The sequence below is a fragment of the Petromyzon marinus genome, chromosome 6 (genome assembly GCF_048934315.1).
Source record: "Petromyzon marinus isolate PM22_M1 ecotype Great Lakes invasive population chromosome 6, UKy_Petmar_22M1.pri1.0, whole genome shotgun sequence".
NCBI classification, from domain to species: domain Eukaryota; kingdom Metazoa; phylum Chordata; class Hyperoartia; order Petromyzontiformes; family Petromyzontidae; genus Petromyzon; species Petromyzon marinus.
The window spans coordinates 18333045-18358640 of record NC_133672.1 but is presented as its reverse complement, the minus strand read 5'-3'; the positions used below and the strand labels follow the sequence as shown (position 1 = coordinate 18358640).

Genomic DNA, 25596 nt, shown 5'->3' with positions numbered 1-25596 from the left:
GAGCGAGAGCTCCGGGCTGGCGGTTCTAAGATTGGACTCATTTAGTTGTCGCTGTCGTCGTCGCCGCCCTCGTCGCTGCCGCCTTCGTCCGATAATTGCGCGGCTGAACAGTAGTTGGCTGTCCCGGTCGACGCCGTCAGTGCAATGCGGACAGGGTCGTGTCTGGGACGGGTCGCGCGGCAGCATGGTCGTGAGAGAGAGGGGCCCGAGTGGTGGCGTGAACTCAACAACACTAAAAGGGGAGGACGGTGCCTCCTGCGACCACCTCGTCTCCGACTAAGTGTGTGTGCGATACACGCCACCTGCACGCACACACCAGCCTCGAGCAAGGGAACGAAGAGGAGACACACTACACTAGTATTGGGTACATCTCCAAACGAAGTCAAACAGAATCTCCAACATGATTTAGACTTAAATGTAAAATTGTAATCACTAAAATTGCTCCTAAATGCACAAAAAGTATACTGTTTTTTTCGTCCAAAAATCTATTTTAATTCCCTTGGGTTTACTGATTGATTCAAAACTTACATTCCAATCCCATATTGTTCACATCTCAAAGAAAAAATGTTTTTAAAACAGAAACAAAGATTATATTCCCATTATATTGTGCCTACAAATTGTTAAAGCTATTATTAAAACTATCGATAATACAGGTTTATTTGGGTTATAATTCTACCACTTTTTGAATACTGTGACACTTCTTACAGATCAGCTCATTATTCCCAATTGTCAAACCCAAGAAACCTAAGGAGTCCAATCAAATCGCCGTTTAAATATACTGTACCTATAACTAGATTTTGAATAGGTGAGAAAGTCTTTCGTGTTTCAAATTATATCCTGAAGCAGAAGATCAGTACTAGATATAGCAATCACATTTGCAAATATGATTTGTAACTTGAAACCTTACCCGTGTAGTATCGATAGTTCAATGTTAGCGTGCCATATTATTGAGATTTTTGTGTGCTGTTATCTTGGTGTGGTCTGGGACTCTTTTTGTTGTTATTTTGCATTCCTATCGTTGTTTGTATTTCTTGCTGTTGTAACTTGCTGAACTACCCGTACTGGACATCTGTGAAAAAGATAATAGATAATCGGATACCTCCTCTATTCTAAATAAAGATTCTAATGATGCTGTACTGAACCCTCGTGACATCATGAATGACCGTTTTCATGCTAAATATGTCCATCATAAAATTGTAGTTGTTGTGAGATCGTTAAACCCGCCACCACCTGACACAGCCAATTAGTAAGGTTTGTCACGTAAACAAAACGTGCCAATTAGTTACGAGCTCAGCACTAACCGGTTGCGCGTCCCAGAGTAAACGTTCGACGTTCCGACGGCGATTACAACGCGAACACGCGGTAGGCGCTGTGACGTCACCACGCGGGGCGAGGGGGGGGGGCGTCACGGGGGTGCTGTGTCCGCGCATGCGCATTGCGGCCCGCACGCCGCTCTATTTAATTGCCCCCGCGCGGAACTGCCCCCGGCAGAGGGCGGCGAGCGAGCGAGCGAGTGAGCGAGCGAGCGAGCGGTCCGGTGTCTACCCGCGCACACGGCGCACTTACACCGCTCCCATCATCTCTCAGCAGCTCTCGGCTGTCTCCTCGCCGACCTCTCCCGTCCGCCGCCATGGGATCCAAGGCGTCGTCGCTGCTGCAGGACGAGGAGATCGAGGAGATCAAGCGGGAGACCGGATGTGAGTGTCCCTACGGGGCTCGCCGCGACAGGGCTCCTGCTTTTGGTGGCGGTGCCGCCGTTCTAGCGTGAGGGGGAGCTGGTTGTAGTGGTGGTGGTGGTGGCGGCAGGGGTTGGTGGTGGTAGATGGTGTTGATGGTGAAGATGATGTTGGTGGTTAGCGCGCCGCGCAATGAACGCGGCGACCCGAGTTCGATTCCCAGCCCATAGCCCGACACTTCAACAAAACCGGTTGTGTGTTGGAGACCCGAGACCACAACATTTGTCATTTACATTGGCAACCTTTACAGTTCGGAATCGAACTCTGGTCGCCGGGTTCGTAGCGCGGCGTGCTAACCGCTACGCATCCAAATAAGTCCCTCGTGTGGCGTGTAAACATCGCCACGAGGAAGTTTTAATGCGGGTACGGTCGGGCGTGTTGTTGCCCTCATAGGTGGCTCGCTAACAGCACTTGCCCCAAACAGTCTGTGAAGGCTACACGGGGGGTGGTGTAGATGCGGCTGATAGTTGTGGTGGTGGTCCAGTCGAGGTTGGGGAGTTGGCTGGGCTGTGGTTGTTGCGGTGTTGAGGGCAAGATCCATGGCATGGGAAGGACTCTGCGATTAAGCAAGGTTGATGTGGCACGGTCCTCTGTGGTGCTGGTGTTGAGGAGGGGGGTGGGCTGATGTGACCTGGGTTACTGGGTTTATCTAGGGCCGAAGGTCACAGTCCACAGGGGGCTTAATCACCTTTGTCCCGTTAATTGTGCATAATTACCATCGCGGATGATAGGAGCAAGGCGAGTCTTATCTGAGAAATGTACCAATATAGCGCTTGTCAAAAGCTCGGTGTTAAATCTGTGCTATAAAGTGAGTTTTATTTAAATTATATGTTTAACATGTACACCGAAGTGTCTCAATAGGCTGTAGTACCGCTGTTAAATGGCGCTCCAGCCTGCCCATCAAAAACCCTTAAATATCTGGGCTACATATATACACCATAGCCTTTCCATTGTTAGGTTTGTTAATATATGATTGTAATATGTTTTGTTATCCTGTACAGTATGTAAAAGTATATAAGGCTAGATAATTCCTTTTGGTGCTTGGCTGACTTGTCAACTTGATTAGTTTCCGTGCCGTGAGTTAATGAGGCTCGGGTTGTAAAGTCACATGCAGGATGATAGAGTTACTTTTTAAAAAAAATGTTTGGGTCATAAATACAGCATTTGTCTTTTGCGAATATTGAATTAGTTTGCACATTTAATTTGTATCATGGGTACATTGATTTAATTAAATGTAATATAATATTACAGTTGACACACAAGTAATAGCATATAGATAATATACTGTAATCCTAATAATGTGATTGTTTTGAGTAAATTAACAGAAGTGTTTAATACAGTACTTAACTGCATTACTTTTCCGTTTAATGGACTGTATAGGATGTCTTGTGGAGCTAACCTCTTCCCAAAGATGAGTTTTGAGTGTAGGGATACTGTACAACATATTTTCCATATGTAATGTCGATATACTAGTGGCGTTCAATGAGCGTGAAAACTGAAAAGATTCACAATGCTGAATTGTGATTTCATTAAACTCAACTTCGTGATGGCATCTAGTGGGCCACACGGAGTGGTTTCCATCATTCATTTTTGTGGTTTAAAATGAATGCTAATCAACGTACATCAGGTCTGTTTATTGTCCTACTATGATGGTATATTTATGGCAGAGCAAGTTGCATCGGATTAAAAACACTGTAAAATGTAGTTTGTGCAATACGCCGTTTTGTGTTTTGTGTGGATTGGACTTGTTAAATCTGTCCTGACCAGCATTGCGAAGTATGAATGATGTAGGAAGACCTTCATTAAATTCTAGTGGTAGATATTCAGTATCTGGGTTAACATTTGGTTGCACCCAATAATAATTATTTAAGGTAGAAATGCTTGAGCCTTGCAGATAAATTCCAGCGATGATTAACCTTTTTAAGGGAGCCATTAGGCCACTAATGTGACGTTTTACGTCTGTTCATTCATGACCACTTAAATGTTTTCACAAAAACGTATGAAACCACTAAACCATTTGCTTGAAAGCTTACATCTGATCAAACTTACTCTTTCCCATGACCTGGCTGTATAGAAAGGGGGTTTAATGAGGTTGGGTGCATAACATGTTTCATTTTATTAAAGGGGTGCAATAAGCAAGTTGGTAGCAATGAGGCACAAGCCATTACCAGAAACAATGTTATTCAAGAAAGTCTTCCCAAGTCTCAAGGCTTTTTAGAGTGTCCTGCATTTGGATATTTTGACAACTTTTTTAAAGGAACATTTTTGCATGGCGGAGGAGGAGGGGAAATGAACGAATATTCACAGCCTTTCGTCAATCATCACTGCTGAATGGAAGTGGCATACGTGGTATCCCAGGGATACGAGGGAAAACACTGAAATGTCCACAGATGGGGGTTCACAAACGACAAATCCAATTATTCTACTGAAAGCTGCTTGGTCAACTCGCACCCTATCGAATTTAACATTTTCACGGATCAATAAAACAAATTTAATTGCCTTCTTTGGTTCTTTCGGTAAAGTCACGTAGAATGAGAATAAAATAAACAATAAAATTCTCACGACGTTTTGGCCACAACACAAGTGGCCTTCTTCAGGCCTTCTTCAGGCCACTTGTGTTGTGGCCGAAACGTCGTGAGAATGTTATTGTTTTATTTTATTATTTTATTCTCATTCTACGTGACTTTACCGAAAGAACCAAAGAAGATGAACCCTTGCAGTCACGAAAGCTTTAAATAGAAATTTAATTGCCCTTTTTCAAATAACTGCTGGATGAAGGCCTTTGCATCCCTTGTCGGCCATGGGTTTTGTTCATACTTAATTATTTTGTGATTGTGAGTTTGTCAAAGAGGAGTTAAAGGACCTATTTGGATAATACTTGCCACTGCATGTTAGTCGTCTCCAGGAGAAAACTCGGGTACATTTATTACCACTTTTTTACGTTTATATTAATGCTAAGAAACTTGCAGATAACCACTTTTACATCCCGAAGTGTTAAAGGTGTAAACAATAAAACAAATCCTCCACTGAAAGCGATTCAAAGTGTCTCCTTTGGAAAGTAGTGTCGCCATTTCAACATATTGTAACAATCAACGTTTGCACAATCCTGCCTAATGGTGTTCGGTCATGCCAACTGTTTTAACGTTTCTGCTGTGCACATGCTGTACTATAGCTGGTGGATAGTATAAGCACTTTCAAAGTCATGGGAAGGTTATGGATCATGTTAATCTTTGAACAGGAAAGATTTGGCCATGATTTGATTATGAAAAAAGAATGTTGCATTGTACACAATCCAATGTTAACACAAGGATACATAACGATTTTCCCCCCCTTTAAAATATGAAAGTTACTATTTATTCCAAAAGCTCAGCAAGTGATATGAAGTGTGAATTGTGTGAACCTAAAATGTTTGTCCACACTTCATACTTTGTGATATAAAGACACACAATGTTCAGCGTTCACCGAATGCCTTGTGTGCACGTCTGTGTTTTAATACGCAGCAGATTTTGGTGAGGGCAGCCCCCCCAATAGTTATTGTAACTGTAAAAAAGTATTAAGTTTTTTTTTTCCACTGGTTTGGTCATAACCAAAATCAAACGGCTTAACTTCGTTATTTAGGCAATTTTGATGTGTATTCTTGGTTCTTTCGGTAAAGTCACGTGGAAGGGAAACAATAAAATAATAAAAATATATACGTGACTTTACCGAAAGAAGCAAGAATATGAATCCCTGCAGTCACGAAAGCTTTAAATCAAAATTTTGATGTGCTTTGTGGCTTTTCATTATTAAGTTTATTTTGCCAAAGATGCACCAACCTGCTGTCATCTGCCTCCATTTAATAATTTTATTCCAGTCCACCTTCGATAAGTGTTCCGCGTTACATACTGTGTCAATCTAGATTTGAAGTTTTCGTGACTGCTTTGGTTCTTTCGGTAAAGTCACGTAGGTATAAAATAAATTAAATCACGACGTTTCGGGCGCAACACAAGTGCCCGTCATCAGGTGGAACAGCCACAGCAAGAAACAATTGCTGAAGCAAGCCCCCCTTTTGCAAATATTTCCTACAAATAATGATTTGGTGAGGTCCATTTAATTGTGCGTGTTATTTTCCATCTGTTTGTGCAGTTACGACGAGCCAAATAACCCGCCTCTACAGCCGCTTCACCAGTCTGGACAAGGGGGAGAATGGTACCCTCAGGTGAGACCCCCCCCCCCCCCCAACTACTCGGCGGCGTGCCTCTACTCGGGTTAGCGGCTCTGATGTGTGACCCTAATGAGCCAGCTGTACCTACAAAACTGGTTTTTCTCGTCTTTATTAATGCCTCCTGATTCGAAATTGGATTCGGCCATTCCAGGAACAGCTGTGGAATGGCCCAAGTGTAACAGCAGCACCCCCAGGTCTCCTTGTGAGATGCAATGATTCACCCTGCCCCCCATATTTATTGTTGAAGTACAATGACATTATTTTCGTGGTTTTTTTTAAATATATTTTTGTTTATCTTGCACTGTCTGGTTTTGTTTTGTTCTATTAGCATAGAGATGAGCCATGTAATTTGCTTAATCTTCATAAGTTGTAAATAATCGATTCTAAGAGGAATTTATTGATGCTAGTGTCCTGAGCCACAATAATCCAATGTTAATCATTGGTTCCATACCGACTTTAGGCATTGAGATCCTGTTTTCTCAGACCCTCATTTGATCCCATTCCATCCCACCAACTCCTCACTCTCCACCTTCCCACATCTTTCCTTTCTCCCAAACATGACCAAGTAATGAGGAATCCAGGCAAGATCGTGATTTATTAATTCACAACTGTAGCTTATAGCGGCTATTTTAGCTGAGCGAAGTTCTCTACCATGGTCTGTAGCTTTCCGTCTGACTATGACATCAACTTTCTGAGGTCGTTTCCACAAACCTTACCGACAACCTTCGCTAAACAAGCTCGACCTTCTCTGGTGGGTTGACACAACTTTGTGACCACGACTGAGGCATGGCATTGCTCAGGCCTCAACATTCCTGAGCGCAAGGAGAGTTGCATCCCCAACATAATACAGTGGTCTCATCCCTTACATTTTGCTACACCGCTACTCTGCGTGCTCCACACTTCCCCCCCCTCCTCCCACTGGCTCTACCATCTGTGAACGAGTGTCCAACCCCCAGGAGGAAGCACCTTTCCTATATAGGATACTGGGTGAGGTCCAAGTGGATGGTTATTGGGAAGTAATGCTTTTTTGAAATATTTATTTTATCCAAAGTTTAATGTAATTGTGGGTCATCTTAGGCTGTATTGGGTGACACTGCACAGCACCAAGGTGACACTGCATCTTCGTGCTGTGCTGACCCAGTGACATCACAACACGTTTCTGTGAAATCTCCAACTGGTCATTCTCCTTGCACCAATTCCCACTTTAGAAGGGTAATTTCTTAATGTATTCATGTGATATATTCTATTGTAAGACAGTGTTAAAAGCGAAGTTTGTACGTTTTATTTTTGCAGTTAATGATGGTTAAATAACAAGGTGTAGTTGAAGTTCCTTGTTAAAAAATGTGGGCTTTAGCACCATTGCAAAACACAGGACTGTTGCGCCAGTACAATATGGCTTACAATGTTGCCTTGAAAGGAAGTGATGAACTAATTTGGTTATTACAAAGCACGTAAAAATGCCATTTTATATTCTTCCTTCATCGCAAAGTCGTTGCAATTAAAACTGAAGTCAATGAAAATGGAGAGTGAAAAATGAGAATCTGCAAAAATGTAGAGTCTTAAAATCAAAATATAGGACGATTGAAACATTTTGCAATGATTTTGGATAAATGCGGTGACTCAATGGATCTGCTTGGTCATGGTGTGAATTATTAGCTAGCTTCCACCAGAGATTCGAACATGAGTGGCAGTGCACACATCCAGCCTGAACTTGGGATGTTGGATTATTCGATTGTAATGAGGTGGAGCTCATGTGTAACAAGTTTCCTGTAGGATTTACTGGATGTAGGCTTCTCGAGAGCTACTAATTTACTACATTTTTGTAAATGAAGTCAATGGTTAACCAGGGACATTTGAAACTGTAGCTTGCCATTTGAAGTCTGTGCAGTCTCGTACAATAAGTGTTTTACGATTGCAAATGCTTTTTTAATGGTAGTAAAAGGTTTACTGGTAATGCCATTCTTTAATGATTGTTCGTTTAAAAAGTAACTTCTAATATAAAATGCCCTTTTCTCTGGTCGTTGTGTGCACAATTGCATGGCAATGTCGCCTTTGGAAAAAAAATGGTATGCGTTGAGTTGTAATTATAGACGGTTATGACCTTGAGAGGTTCCGGATCAAGTGAATAGGATCTGCTCTTTACCTTTTGCCAATAAACATTTAGGGTGCAATGTTTTTTTTCCACTCGTTTTACTAACATTGTTAATATCTGTTATTGACGAGTTGCCAGTAAAAAACAATAAACACACTAAAATACTACAGTACATGATAAATTATAGCAGTGTTTTGTTATATAGTATCCCTCGTAAACACTGGTACATTGTTACAGCCCTATTTGACAATCCACTGCTAGATCCACATGGCCGTGCGAGTCATGGGTTTATTTGACCAAACTTCACGCTGGTAAATGCGAGTTGGTGAAGGCAGAGAATAATAGATGTTGCCCTTCTGGCCTGTGCTGCACCCTGTAGCCTTGGGGCTACAGAACATTACACACTGAAAATTAGAGGCATATTTGAGTATAACAAATATTCCTCAATGTGGCTCCAGTGAGCGACTCGAAGTTGTCGGGTTGGGAATTAATCCTGGTTAGCGGGTTGACTTGGCCCTTCATCCCTCTGGATCTGTTTGAAGATTTTCACTCACAGTCTTCAGTATACTGCTTGGAATTACTCCTGCCTCTCGTATCTCATCCTCACGCACACTGCTTCGGCAACCAAGGTTTTGTATTGATGCCCACAATCAACATTTGCTGCATGGGAGGTTGCCCATCCTCTTGTGTGTCCCTTATAACCTGGAACTCGCTTATCCCAGTCGTCTGTGCTGTTAATTTCCTACCTCTGTTCATGTCCAGGCTCAAAAGACCTTAATTTTTTCCCCTCTGTCTAGCACTGTCTCATTATTTCAATAAAATAGGTGCATTTATTATTTAAAGTGTCTTTGGATGTGGTTGCATTTAGATAAAATATAAATCCAAATTGTCTCGTATTTCTCTTTTGGTGCCTTTCTGACACTCCCTTACGACACGAGAACCCACCAGTAACATCGACTTGATGAATTTTAAACGTTCACACCTAAAATTGATGACCTGCAGTATAACTTTCTTGTGGTGCAAATTAGTATTCAACTGGCACAGATTTTGGGATGTAAAATCGACACCCTTTTCTTGGGCCAATGAGATTCAGGGTTTATGGTTGTGGGCAGGAAGACCACGAGTGTATTGCATAACTCATGCTTTGTTTTGTTTCATGACAATAATATACAGTACTTGGGGAAAAAAGAGTAAGTCGAAGGTCTGGACAGATTAGGCTTGATCCATGCATGTATTCAGTTGCATAATGTGGGCGTAGGTATACACCCCACTGTAGTCTTTGTGTCACAGCTGTTGCAGCTAAGCCTACGACTTGTCTGTCATACCACGCTATATTGACAATGTACAGCAATACAAATCCTCTGTATATTTGGCAGGCACAGGTTTCTATATTTATCTGGTATTTTTATACGGGTACCAGAAATCTGTTGCAATGACAAGGCATGTGTGTGTGCTTTGTGAGCGTGTGGGTTAGATGTGATTATGCACGTTACCTCGCTGTTTATGGTTATTTCAATTTGGATAAGTGTGATTTATTTAATTACTCGGTGGTGTGAATGTACGCTGATTATGAGCTTCTTGGAGTAGAGGTGGTAAACGTATTTTTATCCCACAGTTGCTAGATGTATTCAAGCAGTACAATGTCCTTCCGTGTGTAAAATACTCAGTTACAGATTGCTGCTGCATTGGCATTGCTGGTGCTGCTGATACACTTGGGCTACGGCCATCTCCAAACCTTTATAAACAGTGTGCCTTTAGAGGCTAACCCCTTTTCCTGATGACGACCGCTTGTGTTGCGATTGAAACGTCGTGATATTTTTATTCACTTTATTATTTTTTATATCTACGTGACTTTACCGAAAGACCCAAAGAATATAGACCAAGGCTTTTCTGGTTTGTAATTGACTTGCATAGTGAAACACCACCTATTTACAACGGAGTGGGGGATTTTTCTAAGAATGCTTGTAGCATTCGCGCCCTAAAATCTGAAACTCAACTCTAATGTTACATGTCTCTACGTAAAATTAACTAATGACAAATTCTGTGCAATATAGCGGATAACAGGTTGTGTTTATATTGACTCTTATTTTCTGTAAAACATAAGCATGGACTGTGGAAAGTCGACCATAAGTTCATGCTTTTTGAAAATCATGCTTGTCAAACTATTGAAGGATATTTTCTATTCTGACAAAAATCCTCTTTCTATATGTAAAGTTAATTTTTTTAAATGGCATCACCATGTAACCTAAAGAGCACACAAAAATATACCAAAAAATGTATTGGTTGGTTATGATTGCTCACAAGAGACTGATAATATATCATGTTGTCGTCTTTCCCTGTGCTTGTATTTGCATTAATAAGTCTACAACTTGAACTATTTATGCTCCCCACCAATCAACTAATTTTTGTGTTTCCCAGAAGTGAATGTATGGCTGAAAATGAGGAAAAAAACTCTTCAATTTTGTTCAGCGCCCAATTTCATTGACCGGTAGTGTAATGTCCACAGTACTGCAGACAAGGTGGAGCTTTTCACTCGGGCTGAATCTTGTCCTGGGACTATAAGTAGCATTTCTCTTACTCGCAAGATGCAGAATTGTAGATTTTTACGACCATTTGAATCTTCTTTCTAACCACCACTGTGATTTCTAGATGAGCAATGTGAAGTTTGCCCCAAGTGTTTGTAGTCCAACGCCATTTGCATACTTCCCTTTATGTAGTCAACGGAAGTGCTGATTAATAGATAATGGCACAATTCATAGATTCGCCGCAGCGTGTATAATAGTACTCTAACCTATAAAAGTTATTTTTTTGTCTGTCTGTTCGTCTCTGTCTGCGCACGCGCGCTTGCGAGGGATTGGGCTCTCAAACAGTGGGGTTTACGTAAAAAAAAAGAAATTGCCAGCTACCACGCCATAAGCCCCGCAGTGGGCAAGCGCGATTCCGGTTTCCTTTCCGTTACTTTGAAATTTGTTTTAAAATAGCGATTTAATGCGATTTCTCATTTATTTATATAGTTTTGCCGCCCGGCGTGGGATAAAGCACGCAATTGTGCATGCGTGAAACGCTAACAGGAGTTTGCCCCTATTACAACAATGATCACTAAAAAATTTCGTTCGCGTTAACAATGCTTAAAAAATATACACACAACGCTGAGGTTCATTCTTCAGTCTTATGGGGGCCCCACCCCCACACCAATGCGTGCAGTTACTGATATAAAGTCCGTATATATTCATATTATAGCGCTTGCATCGTATTATTGCAGCGCGGGTGGGGAGAGCGGCCCAGCCCCCGGTCTAGCAATGTGTCACCTCCTCCGGCTGGGCAATCTATAGGCGAGGCCGCGGGCTCTGCACGGGACTAGGCCTCACCACGGCAATGTCAAGTACAATTACTGCTAGGAAACGTAGTGGACTGGAAGCCCAACCGGGATTAATTCACAGGAGGCAGGGGATTAATTGTGTATGTCTGTCCACGTGGGAGGGTGGGGCTGGGTGGAGAGGGGAGGGTAGGGAGGGGCTGGGTGGGGGAGGGGCTGGGTGTGGAGAGGGTGGGCGGGGTGGGGCGGGGCTGGGTGGGGTGGGGCGGGGTGGGGCTGGGTGGGGAGGGGCTGGTCACCCCGTGGTGCCCTTATATGGACTGGAAGCCTTACCGGGATTAATTGTGTATGTCTGTCCACGTGGGGCTGGGCTGGGGAGGGGCTGGGCTGGGGAGGGGCTGGGCTGGGGAGGGGCTGGGCTGGGCTGGGGAGGGGCTGGGCTGGGGAGGGGCTGGGCTGGGGAGGGGCTGGGCTGGGCTGGGGAGGGGCTGGGCTGGGGAGGGGCTGGGCTGGGGAGGGGCTGGGGAGGGGCTGGGCTGGGGAGGGGCTGGGCTGGGTGGGGGCTGGGCTGGGTGGGGAGGGGCTGGTCACCCCGTGGTGCCCTTATAAAACTCAACGTTTAACCTACTCACGCTGGCTTGTGCCCGCCCTCACAGTCGGGCATATTTGCGGAATACACCACACCGCCGATGACCCTGGCCATTGACCGAGCAACCCAACGTTCGTACCAGCTCCCTCCACAGGAATAAGTTTTATTGAATATTTGGCTAAGAACTTGGGTTCATTGTTTACTATTATGAAACAAATATGTTAGCAAATATTACAATAATTATGTTTGTGTGCAGAAAACTAATATTTCATTACAGTTGCTAAATATTTTATTTTTTTAGGTGTGTTTTTATGACGCAGCAACGGTATACTGCCAGTCTGTGCTGTGGGCCAGCTGCCTGCTGATTAATTAACATCAGTGCACTGGCACTATTATCTACACTGCTAATTTTGCTTTTGGCCATGATGAGTGTATGCCAGTCTATAATCTGTTGCCTGCTTCCTTACCTTACTCAGTGTACTGCCAGCCTTTCATGTCGACTGTTTCCTACTTTTTCAGCTGCTGACCGTATTGGCAGATTTTTATGTCGACTGTAGCAATGCTTATCTCATTGAGTCGGCGTACTGGTAGTCTATAATCTAGACTGTAGCCTGCTTCTCAACTTACCTGTGCGTATTGCTGCTCTTTAATGTACACTTATTTCAGCTTATTTCAATGCATTTATATTGTTTCGATTGCTCACGTCACGCTATAGTACTGCGATGCTGATTCATATGTTATACTGCTAAATACGTTGGACTTTCTTAGCTACAGCCCATTACATTTCGTCTACCGTTTGGTTACATTCGTGGGAACTATCACCCATTAAAATTTTGCCGTACCACACCTTTACTTTCCACCAAAGCGGGGCACATGCAGGGAGGTTCAATGCCTCAAATATTGTTGACCTTGCTTTCTTACGGTGGGTGAGGAACATTGTGAGAGAGACATTGTTCTTCCATACCAAGAAAACACCATCGCACGATTTTCTGACACTAACAGAGCATACAATGCCCTACAATAACACATTTTCCTGTCGCAAGGCCAAGATGGGTACCACGTCAAGATTCCTCCAATTACAAAGCTGCAGGACAAAGACATCCTCACAAAACTGTCTCCTCTAAAAAAAACTTCTATTCCTTCATGATCATGGACAGAGGAGGAAACCACATTATGGGGCGCCAACCTCTTTAACCAGTGTTGTCGATGAGTGCCAACATTGCGAGTGAGCGACTTCTTTACATTCAACTGAATCAAAACCGCCTGCGTGTGAACAGTATGCTCATCTCTGGGACGTCATCAATGCCGAAGGAGATGTAAACGGTCACAATGTGGGCTGATTAGTTAGTTTGTATTCATCCTTCACAGCTCCACCAAGATACATGCATGAGAAGACTCAGGATGCCATGACGTACATCAGCCAATATGCCATGCCCCATCTCTTCATCACCTTCACTTGCAATCCCAAATGAAAGGAGATCCATGTTTACCTTTATCCAAACCAAAAGCCACCAGACAGACATGACATCTTAGCGAGGGTCTTGAAACTCAATGTTTATGACCTCGTGATGCTTATTAGGACCAATGAAGGCGGCGTCTTTGCATAGACGATCAGTAACTTGCACACCATTGGGTGGCAAAAACGTCATCTTCCTCATGGTCACAATTTGCTATGGATGAGTGAAACAATTCATGCAAGTTACATTGACACATTATCAGTGCTGAGCTACCTCGCCCCCATCAAGACCCTGCCCTTCTTCTGTGGTCTGCAACCAAATGGTCCGTGGCTCATGTGGCCAGTTCTATCCAAATGTGCCACAAATAGTGGATTTGCTGATGACTGGTACCAGCGGTGTCAAGATCGGCCTCTGGAGGAGGCTCATGAAGGACGCTACTGGGCAGTTGGAGGCAGTCGCCCTCCAACAATAACGGAAGGCGGAGGAGCGACGCTCACAACAACGAGTGGAGCTCCGGGTGGCTAAAGCACAGCAAGTTGGCACAGTAGGGGGCACAGGTGGTGCATAAGCCAGTCATCTCAGTCAGGCGATCCGTGGCACCTGGGTCTGCCCCGTGACCTCCTGCCAGCGGGCGTTCCACACTTCACGTGGCCTCAAAGTGCACATAGCCTGGCACAAGCGTCGTGGTGACGTTAACGAATGGCAGTTGTTGTATGTGTCAGTCCATGTGTGTGGCTCTGTGCGTGTGTGAGTCTGTGTGTGTGTAACTCAATGTGTTTCTGTGTGTGGGTCTGGCTGTGTGTAAGTCGATGTGTGTCTCTTTTTCGCCCGGGCAACGCCGGGTACTTACCGCTAGTTGCAGATAAGTCTCAATGTTGTGTAAAAAGCTGATTTGCCCCTTTTTTAATGTTAAAAGGTAATTTCAAATAGAAATTATCGGTACTTACAGACAACCGCAACACTACACTTGCCAAGTAGCTGTGTCGAGTGAAGGTTGTATTTTGTACATCTCTTTGTGCCATTGGTTTGCAATTGTGCGTGCGTTTTTTATGTTTGTGCAGCCGAGAAGACTTCTTGCGGATTCCGGAGCTAGCCATAAACCCTCTTGGTGACAGGATCGTCAATGCCTTCTTTATATACGGGTACGTATGTACAACATGTGACTAGATTTGAAGTATGCTGTCCCAAAATGTTCTCGTAAAGCTGTGGAACTATATTTTTATTTTACAACCTTGATCGAGAGTCATAATATACAACATCAAATATCTAATCTGTACATACCCAGGAAGGAATATAAAAATGAATTCCTTTATTGATTTCTAATACAGTTAAACCATTGTTGTTTTTGCCTAAGGGACAATTATAAATGCTATAAAACAAGACATGCTTTTATCAGATTCCTATAGTTTTTAGGCCTTACAATTTAAAAGATTTCAACTGGAAACGTTCAAATATACCAGTAATGGACATTGGCGGTACACTGGTGGAGCATACCACACCAAATCTCATAAACAGTTCTCAAATAATAATTTGAACTGACGTTCGTCTTCTGACTGCTTCGACGTCACGAGAACTGATTTTGACGCCCTGCAAGATTTTATTACCAGGGTTGCGAATCGTGGAAAAATAAATTATTGCTAAATATTACATTTTTTGTGACACTGCACGCCGGTGTACCGTCAATAATTCCAAATATGAACAATACCCACTCCCCCCGCCCTTGAGTGCTAGTTGCAAGAGTAAGCCATAAAGCTGAGCACATAAGAGCTGCGTGTAACGGAGTAAACTGAAAACAAAATGTTGATTGAAACTCAAAGTTCAGACAACTTTTGAGGTCTATGAGTCGCTCACTGTACTGAAGAGTCACATCAAGGAGTATTCGTTTACCACTATAACGGTGTCACACAACTAGAAAGTCTCATTAAATACCGACGCTGCTTTGGCTAGAAAGTATAATAGTTGATGCTTATCACATTTTCCATGGCTTTTTGCTTCTGCAAAAGGAAGGGAGCGATCACCAGGTGTTGCCTTTGGCGGCTTTGTCGGTGACCTCTTGATCTGTTTATTCAGCAATGTTCACATTTTATAATACAACCCTAAGTTCTGTTGCATTCCTGCTCCATAACATCTGTGGAAACATTTACCTATTTTACGTCTCCTTTGTTGACTCGGTCTAAAATGACCACCTGATGAGATTTATCAATACTGCACTGGGGAAACGTGCCTATTTAGGCACCCTTTCATGCCTGCTAGTCTTTGTGGATCTGAGATCAGCACTCCTCTCCATGAGGCCCAAATGGAGGGGACCGTGGTATTTTTATTGTCGATATACTCTGAGTGAGTGGTAACAGTGGTTTTACCCGTTTACTGCTTCCATTTAAGATTGAGTAACCCACATCTAGGCTAATTGAGTCACAAACCACAGTAGATTGAATTTAGACAATACTCTTTGGAAGCTCCCACCTGCCTCCCCATTTAGAATTATTTCCAGCATGTATATTTACAAATTGCACAATCATGCAAAACTGAATATAGAGGTCAAGGATGTATGTAGAATTTGCGTCATGTGCGTAAGGCATAATAATTGCAAGCTTATTGATGGATTCCAAAGCGATTTGTGTATGTAAACAGACAACTTTACTGATATCAAATCATGTTTTAATTGCTTTGATTGTGACCTTAAATAGGCAGAAGCCATAAAAAAATACAGCGGTGTACCAGTTTCACGCTTGTTGGTGATCATTGGCACGGCCAGTATGATGTGGGTGTCCTCTTTACCTTGGCATGCGTATGTTCTGCTGAAAGCAAGCATCGTCTCCACCTGGGTGGTTAATGCTATTACGCAGGAGCTCATAAGGGGGCAGCACAGCCACGAGGCACTCCAGTATCATAGCACCTCTTTATTCTCGAAACGAATGCTTATGTTAAACCGTGAGCACAAAAAACACATGAATAAGGCCCATCCGTAGTCATGAGACTACAAAAGCCAACTAAGTGTCAGATAGCAGCTGTTGTGGTTTGCACAGTAATTGATGAGGCTCATCTTTCACTTTTTTGGGCTGTCCCACTAACATTACCGATCGCACGGCTGTGTAATGTTACATGTCAAAACCAAGATAAAGAGGTTGCAACATTTTTATTTTATCATAAATGTTCCAAGGCCACAAATGAATCGTGGCATTACTTACAGAAAATCTGAATCTTAGTTTATCACAATGAACTCCTGTACATTTGAATTACACACACTATAATTTGAATGTATAGGAGTTTTATGTCTTTATTAGTGGAGTTATTTGTCGTGAAAAAATGTATATTCGTACAGTATTTTCATTGTTTAAGTTGATCGCTGGACTGGTACAGCATTTGGAGCAGTTTTGCCGGTTTGGCCGGATCGGCCCAGGACCACTGTATAATCGCGAGGTGCCGGATAATTATAATCAATGGTCAAATGTAGTCTTTCCAAAACTGTGTTCATTCATTTCACAAATCCTTTTTAAATTTCCTATTTAAAATATTGGTCATTACACATCTTAGGATCTGGAAAATATGCTTCATTGAAAACGTTGTGCAATACTGGAATTGTGATTGACATCAGCTCTGGTGCTCAAACTTGAATTGTATTTATGGCTATGCGCAATGGCGGAGCCAGGATTTTCAGATAGGGGGGGGCAACCCCTTCAGCAATGAAAAATGATAGCAGTTAGTAAGTAAGGACTTGTCCCTTGCTTTTTATTCGACGCGTGTGCAGTGATCGATCGAGGGTAAAATTCGAACCGCGTTGCGTGATCGGCATCGCGCTCGCTGAAGGTGAATGCCTTCAGGGAAATCGTGTACTGTATACGTAACTGCGCACAATTCTGTGAGTCACTTATAACTGCTTTTCCGTTACTTATTGCCAATTATGGACTCGGACTATTGTCCTATTGTCTGATAGAGTCCCTGGCACGTAATAATATGCTACACAGTGGCAGTAGGGGTCGCAAAATGCCGATTAATTACTAATAAACCCCAATGATCCGTTCGAAATTAGGGATTTCGATCGAATCATTGGGGGGGAGGGGGGGCATGTGCCAACCCACCCCCTCGCTGGCTTTGCCAGTGGCTATGCATATGGTGGGATACCAGTCTGTCTTGCACGCGATCTTTGGGGCAACAAGATACACTGGTAACATTCCACAGGTTAGTTACGCGATGTGAATGCTGAAAAAATAACACCTCCAACTGGAATATAATTATTATGTTTCATGAGCCAATCCTAATGTATCCAGGAATGTAGGATGCTTTGTTTTTCAGTGATCCTGGGTTGGGTAATTGTTACCAGTCTTTGCGTAGTGTTCCTTGAATTTTTAGTTTTCTCGATAAGTAGCTCATTATTTTCAACCTCGAGTTTCCCATGTAAAACATTTTTGACCTTTGTTTTGTACAGCGAACCTTGATCTAACGGTCTTCAGGGGAGGACATTTTACATTGCAGCCAAAAAACCACCAAACACTGTAAAGGTCACGTATTTCCTGCCGTCTGTTTCTCCATCTCTGCTTCTTTTTTCAGGCTTGCTCACACTTCCTTGGATTATTTATCTCCCTGCAAAGTGTTTCTCGCTCCACACCTTTGTCCTGTGCTTCTCAATACAATTCAACACTGGCTTGACCATTGAAAATGTTATGTATGTATGTTGAACTTGTTTCGCACTGTCCATAGCCAACCTCGCTAAACGTAGGTGTATAGGAAGGACCACAAACGAAACACAAAAAGCAGTTCTAAAGAAATGAATTTTCAATCGGTGGCAATAGATTCGTATCTATATTTTAAAACAGACCTCCAAAATGAATAAAAAATTCGTGCTTTTTTGCCCCTTATTACCAATCCTTTTACCATTATGCCAATTGTTTGAGGGTGACAGGGTATGTAGGTCATAGCTTTAAATCGGTCTACATCCCATTGTCTCTCTGTTTTGCAATAATAATTATAGCAATTAACTGACTTTGTCCATACCCTCGTCACTACTTATGTTTTAAGGGAGGACCAGGTAAATTTCAGGAGGTTTATGGCCACACTGGCACACTTCCGTCCCATGGATGGACAAAAGAATGGCGAGGCAAACGAAGCACTCAACAGCCGCTCCAATAAGCTGAAATGTGAGTCCAAAATCTCTTACCCTATCCTCCCTCGATACAACCGTATACTCTGTCGCCAAACATATGGATTTTCAGTGTGTATTACCTGTGGCCACTCGACGCTCGCAAAATGCCAAATAAGTTTCTTTATGCATATTTTTGTAGGCTTTAATAAGTGATTTGTCTGGTGGGTGTTAACCGCATTTGTCTTTCTCAACAGTTGCTTTTAAACTCTATGACCTGGACAACGATGATAAGATATCCCGCCAGGAGCTGCTCCATGTAAGGGATGCATTGAGCATTGTTCCAAATGTGTTTTGCGTTGTAATTCTTCTCAACCTTTTCCTTTCTCGGCACTGTATACAATGTGTACCTTTTTTAAGGAGACGTTATAAGGATAGTCCCATAAACCATAATGCATCTCAGCTTGCTCTACAATACACTGCAGAATAAGTGTTTGCTGTTACTCCTTTATATCGGGCGAAAGTAGGGTCGTACATCTCTACATGTTCATGTAGAAAGGGCCAGACTCAAATATACTCTATTTTTTTCCAATTTCATAAACTTTGAAATTATCATCTGAAAAAGCCATTTGAGTATTAAAGTTTTTTTTTATAAGAGCACGGTAAACAATACACAAATGAATAAAGAATTAAAGCTTTCGTGACTGCATAAATTACTCATTGGTTTTTTCGGTAAAGTCACGTATGTATGGTATTTCTCCATACGTGACCTTACCGAAAAAAAACAATGAGTAATACACAAATGCTCGTGTAAATGTGCAAAACCGCATGCATGAATTGACGTGTGACGTGTGCAGAATGGAAAGTGTGTGTATACACAGAAACCAACGCAGATGTGTGTTTGAATGTGTCTAGGTGCTGCGAATGATGGTTGGGGTGAACATCTCTGATGAACAGCTGGGCAGCATTGCTGACAGGACCATCCAAGAGGCAGACCAGGATGGTGACAATGCCATTTCCTTCACCGAGTTTGAAAAGGTGAGGCTGGAGGTGATCAGACTAGTGTGGTCGTATACAGTTTCCATGAAATCGCTGGTGAGGATGTATGGGACACTATTTCCTACTCGGTTTAAATGGACTTGTATCACAAGTCAACCATTCCAATGTTATGCTGTGGCCTAGCCTGGAGTCCCGAGAGGCAGCTGTCCCCTGTAAGGTGCAAGGTTTACACAGCAGTGTGACCATGTGTCTGTCAGTATGGGACAATGGTATCTTTATGACAATTATAATATTGACATGTCCTGCACGACCATATTGCATAGACGCTTACTTTCATGTTCTATTATTCGTAATACCTGGAAATTCTCAAACCTATCTCCCTGGAGTTGAACATGTTTTTTTGGGGGTTCGATCCCAACCCTCACACCAGCTGTATATTTGGAGTTTGCATGTGTTCCCTGTGGTCACGTGGCTTTTTCTCCGGGTCTTCCGATTTTCCCCCTCCACATTTAGAAACATACGTTTAGAGTCTTTGGCTGCTATAAATTTCCACGTGATGTGACCCTTCATTTGGCTATCATATGTGGCCAGGTTTCTTCTGAAAAAGAGCTATATAGCTCGGTGGCCCTTATCTCGTAAATTAAAAAGTAAAATAGTAAATTTTTCGTTTTTCTCCCTTGCATAATGGTGTGGTAACAGCGTTTATCCAGCCCTGTGGCAGCTATTCATTACACCATAGTGTTGCACCACAGCAGGATATATTGGCTCCAGTCTAAACAAATTTTAATTATGTTAATTGCCTATGCAACTTTTATATTCATGCCATGTGTGGAGAGGGCAAATGGACGATGTTGAAAGAAATAGATCGCTTGGTGGATTGACTGAAAAATGTTTGTGCTGTGATTTACTTATTTGCAGGTCCTCGAAAAGGTGGATGTGGAACAGAAGATGAGTATTCGCTTCCTTCATTGACACTGGAGAGTTGGGGTGGATGTAACTGCACTTCCAAGTTATGCTACGTTGGAAGTGTGCGATTTTTCATCTTATCCCTGGCTCAATCTATTTGCAAATTTAATTGTTCTCTGGCACGCATTTTTTCATGGACAATCTGCTGTAAATTGTAAGGCGTGTTTGCCGCACTTCCATGGCAAGCTTAGTTCGTGCTGGAATCTGCCTGAGCAGGACCCAGGTGAATTCCATCAGTCCCTCCATGCCTCCCTAGGTGATCATGTGACCCGAGTTGCGGTTGCATCTGGACGCTATATGAACCAAAATTTTATTGTTTCACTTGTCTCAATCAAATTAAGCTGTTTTGGTCGAAAAATACATGAAAGTATACAGTTACTTATCCAAGGCTATTGTAATATACCCGTTTCTAAATAAAAAAAAATACTGTACGGTTTTTTTGCCACCCTATGTAATGGCCAGCAAACTCCCCTACATTGCTAAATGCCTGCCCAGCTAAAGATGCACACTCCCAGGGTTCCTTGGCCTTTGTGGAGTCGAGCGGATGGGTCGCTGAGGTGTGGAGGGAGGAGGGGAGGGACTGAGGCTCTGTAGTCTGTGAGCATGGCTACGGACTGGCTGTGGAAATGTGGCTTATACTCCTTTTTGTGCCGTTCCAAAAAAAGCACTGATTGTTGGATTATGATTGCCTTTAATGCCATAGCACTCGTATATTAGTGTCTTAATCAAGTTTTTATTTTATTTTTCGATTTAAAGCTTTCGTGACTGCAAGGATTCATCTTCTTTGGTTCTTTCGGTAAAGTCACGTAGAATAAGAATAAATTAATAAAATAACACAATAAAATTCTCACGACGTTTCGGCCACAACACAAGTGGCCTTCATCAGGTGAAGGAACGAGACAGTCTGGAGGACAGCGCTGGAGCGAACACAGCCAAGCTCAGACCGCGACCTTTACACCGTTCATCATGATAAGTCTGCCAATTAAGTGCAAATTTTTATGCTAATTCCTTTGTCAAGGCGCTCTGTTTCTTCTTACACAGCTTAAAGGTCGCAGTCTGAGCTTGGCTGTGTTCGCTCCAGCGCTGTCCTCCAGACAGTCTCGTCCCTTCACCTGATGAAGGCCACTTGTGTTGTGGCCAAAATGTCGTGAGAATTTTATTGTGTTATTTTATTAATTTATTTTATTCTCATTCTACGTGACTTTACCGAAAGAACCAAAGAAGATTTTTATTTTATTTTAGATAGCGTTCAGGGATGTTGAGGATTAAGTTATTTTATCTTAAATCCTATTTTAGAAGCGTAACTAATATGTTACTACTGATTGTACACTGACATGATTAATCATTTATAATTATGTATGCACACTAAGTCTATGCACTCTTTGCAGTATCAAGTTTGCTAAATCTACAAATTGGCTCATTACAGGGGGGAGGGGGGTGTGTACCTAGTTGTAAACAAACAATTGTTACCCAAAACACATGCAACATTGCGGGGTAAGCAGGAGCACAATGGCAACTGAAGTCTGCCAAGCGATTTTGCTTGGTGAAACACTCGCAAAGGTATGACGATTGCCTACTTTCTTAGTTGTTTAACCCTGGCGGTGTTTTCTCCAGGAACTGTCCATCACCCTCGTGTTTGCAGGCAACTCATCCCCACTGACGAAGCGGCTTTTTAAGGGTGTGCTAGGCCAATGCCCAAATAATGGAGAATGCACCCAATCTCGTCAGATTTTGTCACTTAAGCAGCATTCAGCTCGGTGTTTACCCTTGGATGGGCGACTTGTAAATAACAGGAAGTGGGTTGAGGTTTTAGGCCACTGCGGGGCTGGATGGTGGACGGTAGAGGACCGTCCAGTAAAGTCCGCTGTAGATTACAGTGTTCCCTCGTCATTCACGATGGATTCGTACCGGAGGTGCTTGTGAATATAAAATTTCGTGGACAATGATATTGGCCAACGAAAACCTCATCTCATCACGTTCTCGCTCGATGCAGTGGTGTACACTTCCAGATGTGATTCACGGAGAACAAATGGTGAATAGCAAGTTTGTGAATAATGAGGGAATTACTCTTTGGTTCTTTCGGTAAAAGGACATAAAAATAAAATGTATTAAATAATATGATACGCCGTTTCTATTGCAACACAAGCAATCGTCATCAGGTAGAAAAACAAATCTAGTGAACTTAGAAATACAATGCAATACAACACAGAGAATTGGCTAACATCACAGTCGGCACCTTACCTGGTTGATTACGTTCTTCCAAAGATTACTAAATTTGAGAGAGAGAGGAAACGCAGACGCGGAGACACACAGACACACAAGCAGAGAGAGAGACAACAAAGACAGAGTGAGGGACTACTGTACACTATATAGTAGTACTCTGGTTTACATCTGGGATGCTTTTCTGAAATGTGCGACCACAAATATCGAAACTACGTCAAAGCTATTTACAGGGTAGGTGGTGGAGGTGAAGGCTGAGGCGGTAGATATGCGAGGAAAGGACGGACGATGCTGTCGGCGACCTAAGTCTGGGTTGAGGTGACGCAAATCGGGTAGTGGTATTCGTAAAGTGACGATATATTTGTGAAACTACGTAAAAGGAGAGGCGTAAATTGGGGAGTTACTCTTTCAATCTTCTCGCCACTCTTCAACGTGCGCTGACCATCGTGGTGAAGTATATATTTACAAAAGGGCTGTACATGTACACGTGATTTCACTTGGTTCAAAATTGAAATTAAAACGTTTGTGCAGAATCGGATTAAGAAAAACGCTGGATGAACACTTGTCAACACCTAAATTGGCAATTATGTATATAGTAACCGTGGTTTTAAGTGGAAATTAGATTTTGCTAAGTACATAATATCGTTACCATTCGGTGCACTTGACCATTCTGTAATGGGTACAAATGCCGCAGATTGTCATACATGGATTATGCATTGCACCTGCACAACATCAAACATAACTGCATTGGCTACATGGGCAGTGATGGATATTGTACAATGGGCTGCAAACCCTTGACCACTGTCATCATTAACACTGCCTTCACTCAAAGTACTGCATAGCAATAACTGATGTTTCGGTCCTAAGTAGAGCCATATATTAAATAATCCATATGGTACTTTAAATGCCTTAGCGCAGCACTCTTCGAAGGACACGTGTAATAATACTGCATGTATTCGTTGTCCTTCCCCCGTACCTCCATATAGCACGGTTGGCTATGTGCGGTTCAAAAGAAGTTCAAGGATGTACGTTCGAATGGTGGTAACATTTCCAGCACATGTTTGGTATATGCATAGTTTGAGCGTTTATTAGTTGAATAGTTGGGTGCACTGACAGACTAAATACACAAAGCTGTAATCCAGATTGACTTAATGCCTACGAATTGTATAACCTGTATAGCCTTTAACAATGCATATCAGTCTACAATAAGCACATAAAAAATGTGTGAAATACAAACAATATTTAGTTTGCCCCCTTTATAAATGTTGTCACGATGGTTTGGGCTGATATCTCTTATTTTGGACACTTGCTAATCACTATGTAAAGCCATTAGCTTGGCTTGATAATTCAAGGAAGCATTGTTTTGCAAAAATATTGCTACACCAGTGATTTTGTTGTATTACATGTCAATGCAAACTTATAGTCTCAAGTCAAATCTTCCCTGCTTATTTGAGCAGTAGCATTGGGGCGCCTCCATTGGTGGCCCTAAGCCAGTTATGGAAATGTCTCATTACTATGGTGGGGACCAGGCGCAATCGCATGGTTCTGATCTCAGTTTCTAGTCAAATCAAACACTAACCACGGCACCACCCAGCCAATGATTAAGGAAAAAAATAGAATCCTGCATTGGGTATCGGGTTTTTTATGATTATGTAATGTGCAGTCTGTTCTCGTATAACGCCGTGTGCTTTTGAAAACGCGAATTGGATATTACGAGTTGAATGTACGAGGGAACACTTTTTTTTATAACGCAGATGCTAATTGGATATAACGCGATTTTGCGTGAACAGAACTGTCGCGCAAGGTAGGAATGAGCGGTTGTACAGCTACAACTGCGTAGCATTGTGAATGCTTCAAGATGCGACCCACGTGCCTCAGTCTTTGTTCAGCCTGCATACGCATCTCACATGCTTTCGCAGACTGCTTTACTCTTATTAAAACGCGATTTTTAAAAAACGTGTTTTTTCAGGAACGCAGCTCCCGCGTTACAGGAGAACAGACTTATTTTATTGAACCGACTTGTCAATTGATATATGTTACAATGGCATATTTTTGTCCTGTTTGGCACTCACGACAATATTATTGACAGTATTTGCTCTTGAAATGTCCATTTGTGCTTAAATGGAGCCAGAACCATTGCAATGGGATTTTGCATTCGACCCGGAGAGATTCCCTCGGAGACTCGTGTTTTGTGGCGGCAGACATCTGTCGCAAATAAGTGGTGCGCTGTAGTTTGGCAAACCAGTCCTCGGGCCTCGCCTTCAATCCACACCAATCAGCATCACGTATGGTCACACCTCCAGTGACAGAAACTGCTTGGGTCAGCATATATCCAGTAGTGGACAAAGGCCGGGGATATTGTTTTATTTTGTTGATTGCCAACAGAGCTTGCCGCCTCTCCTTGCATGCCTTCACATTGGACATGAGCCCAAAACGTAATCTCTCGTGCCAGGCCTGGCTGTTAACTGAGCACAAGTGGCAGAGCATGCTGGCTGTAGCGTGACGGGTTCCTTCGTTGTACATTGCAACGTCTCTTTGTGCCAGCTCCCACCTCGATGGAGCCACAAATGATGGTTGTGTTGACTTAAGTTATGCATCAGTAACACAGTTGGTGCCTGCCACCTTTAAAATGCAGCACATTGTTGGCCTCTTGGTTTCCTGTGAAGTGCCGTATTGCCATATTCACTTTAATTTCTGCATGTAAGTGACAAGATTGAGTAATGTATCTGTCCAGGGTAGTTTTGGGCGTTGTGGAGTGGTCCATGACGTACGCTTCGCGTGCTAATGCTGACTTTTGAACACCACGTGATGGTGCTTTCTGCATTTGCCTTCAAAATGTTTATTATGCTTCAATAATGGGGCTGGTGAAATGCTTAAATATCTTTATATTGTTAATAAAGAGTCGATGACAATTGATGGGCATTGCTTTTTTTCTCATTG

At 42.7% G+C, this 25596-nt stretch overlaps 1 protein-coding gene and 1 long non-coding RNA gene across 3 annotated transcripts in view; one reads left to right on the top strand and one right to left on the bottom strand.

Moving 5' to 3' along the window:
* Positions 1-25596, bottom strand: part of LOC142923996 (uncharacterized) — a 58512-nt gene that overhangs the window by 29949 nt on the left and 2967 nt on the right. The window lies entirely within an intron of this gene.
* Positions 1488-25568, top strand: LOC116939341 (calcineurin B homologous protein 1-like). Its single transcript, XM_032947569.2, has 7 exons — positions 1488-1697; positions 5862-5934; positions 14456-14536; positions 18411-18529; positions 18729-18790; positions 19387-19509; positions 20389-25568. Exons 1-7 carry the CDS (start codon positions 1631-1633, stop codon positions 20440-20442), a joined length of 579 nt encoding a protein of 192 aa, XP_032803460.2. The 5' UTR covers positions 1488-1630; the 3' UTR covers positions 20443-25568.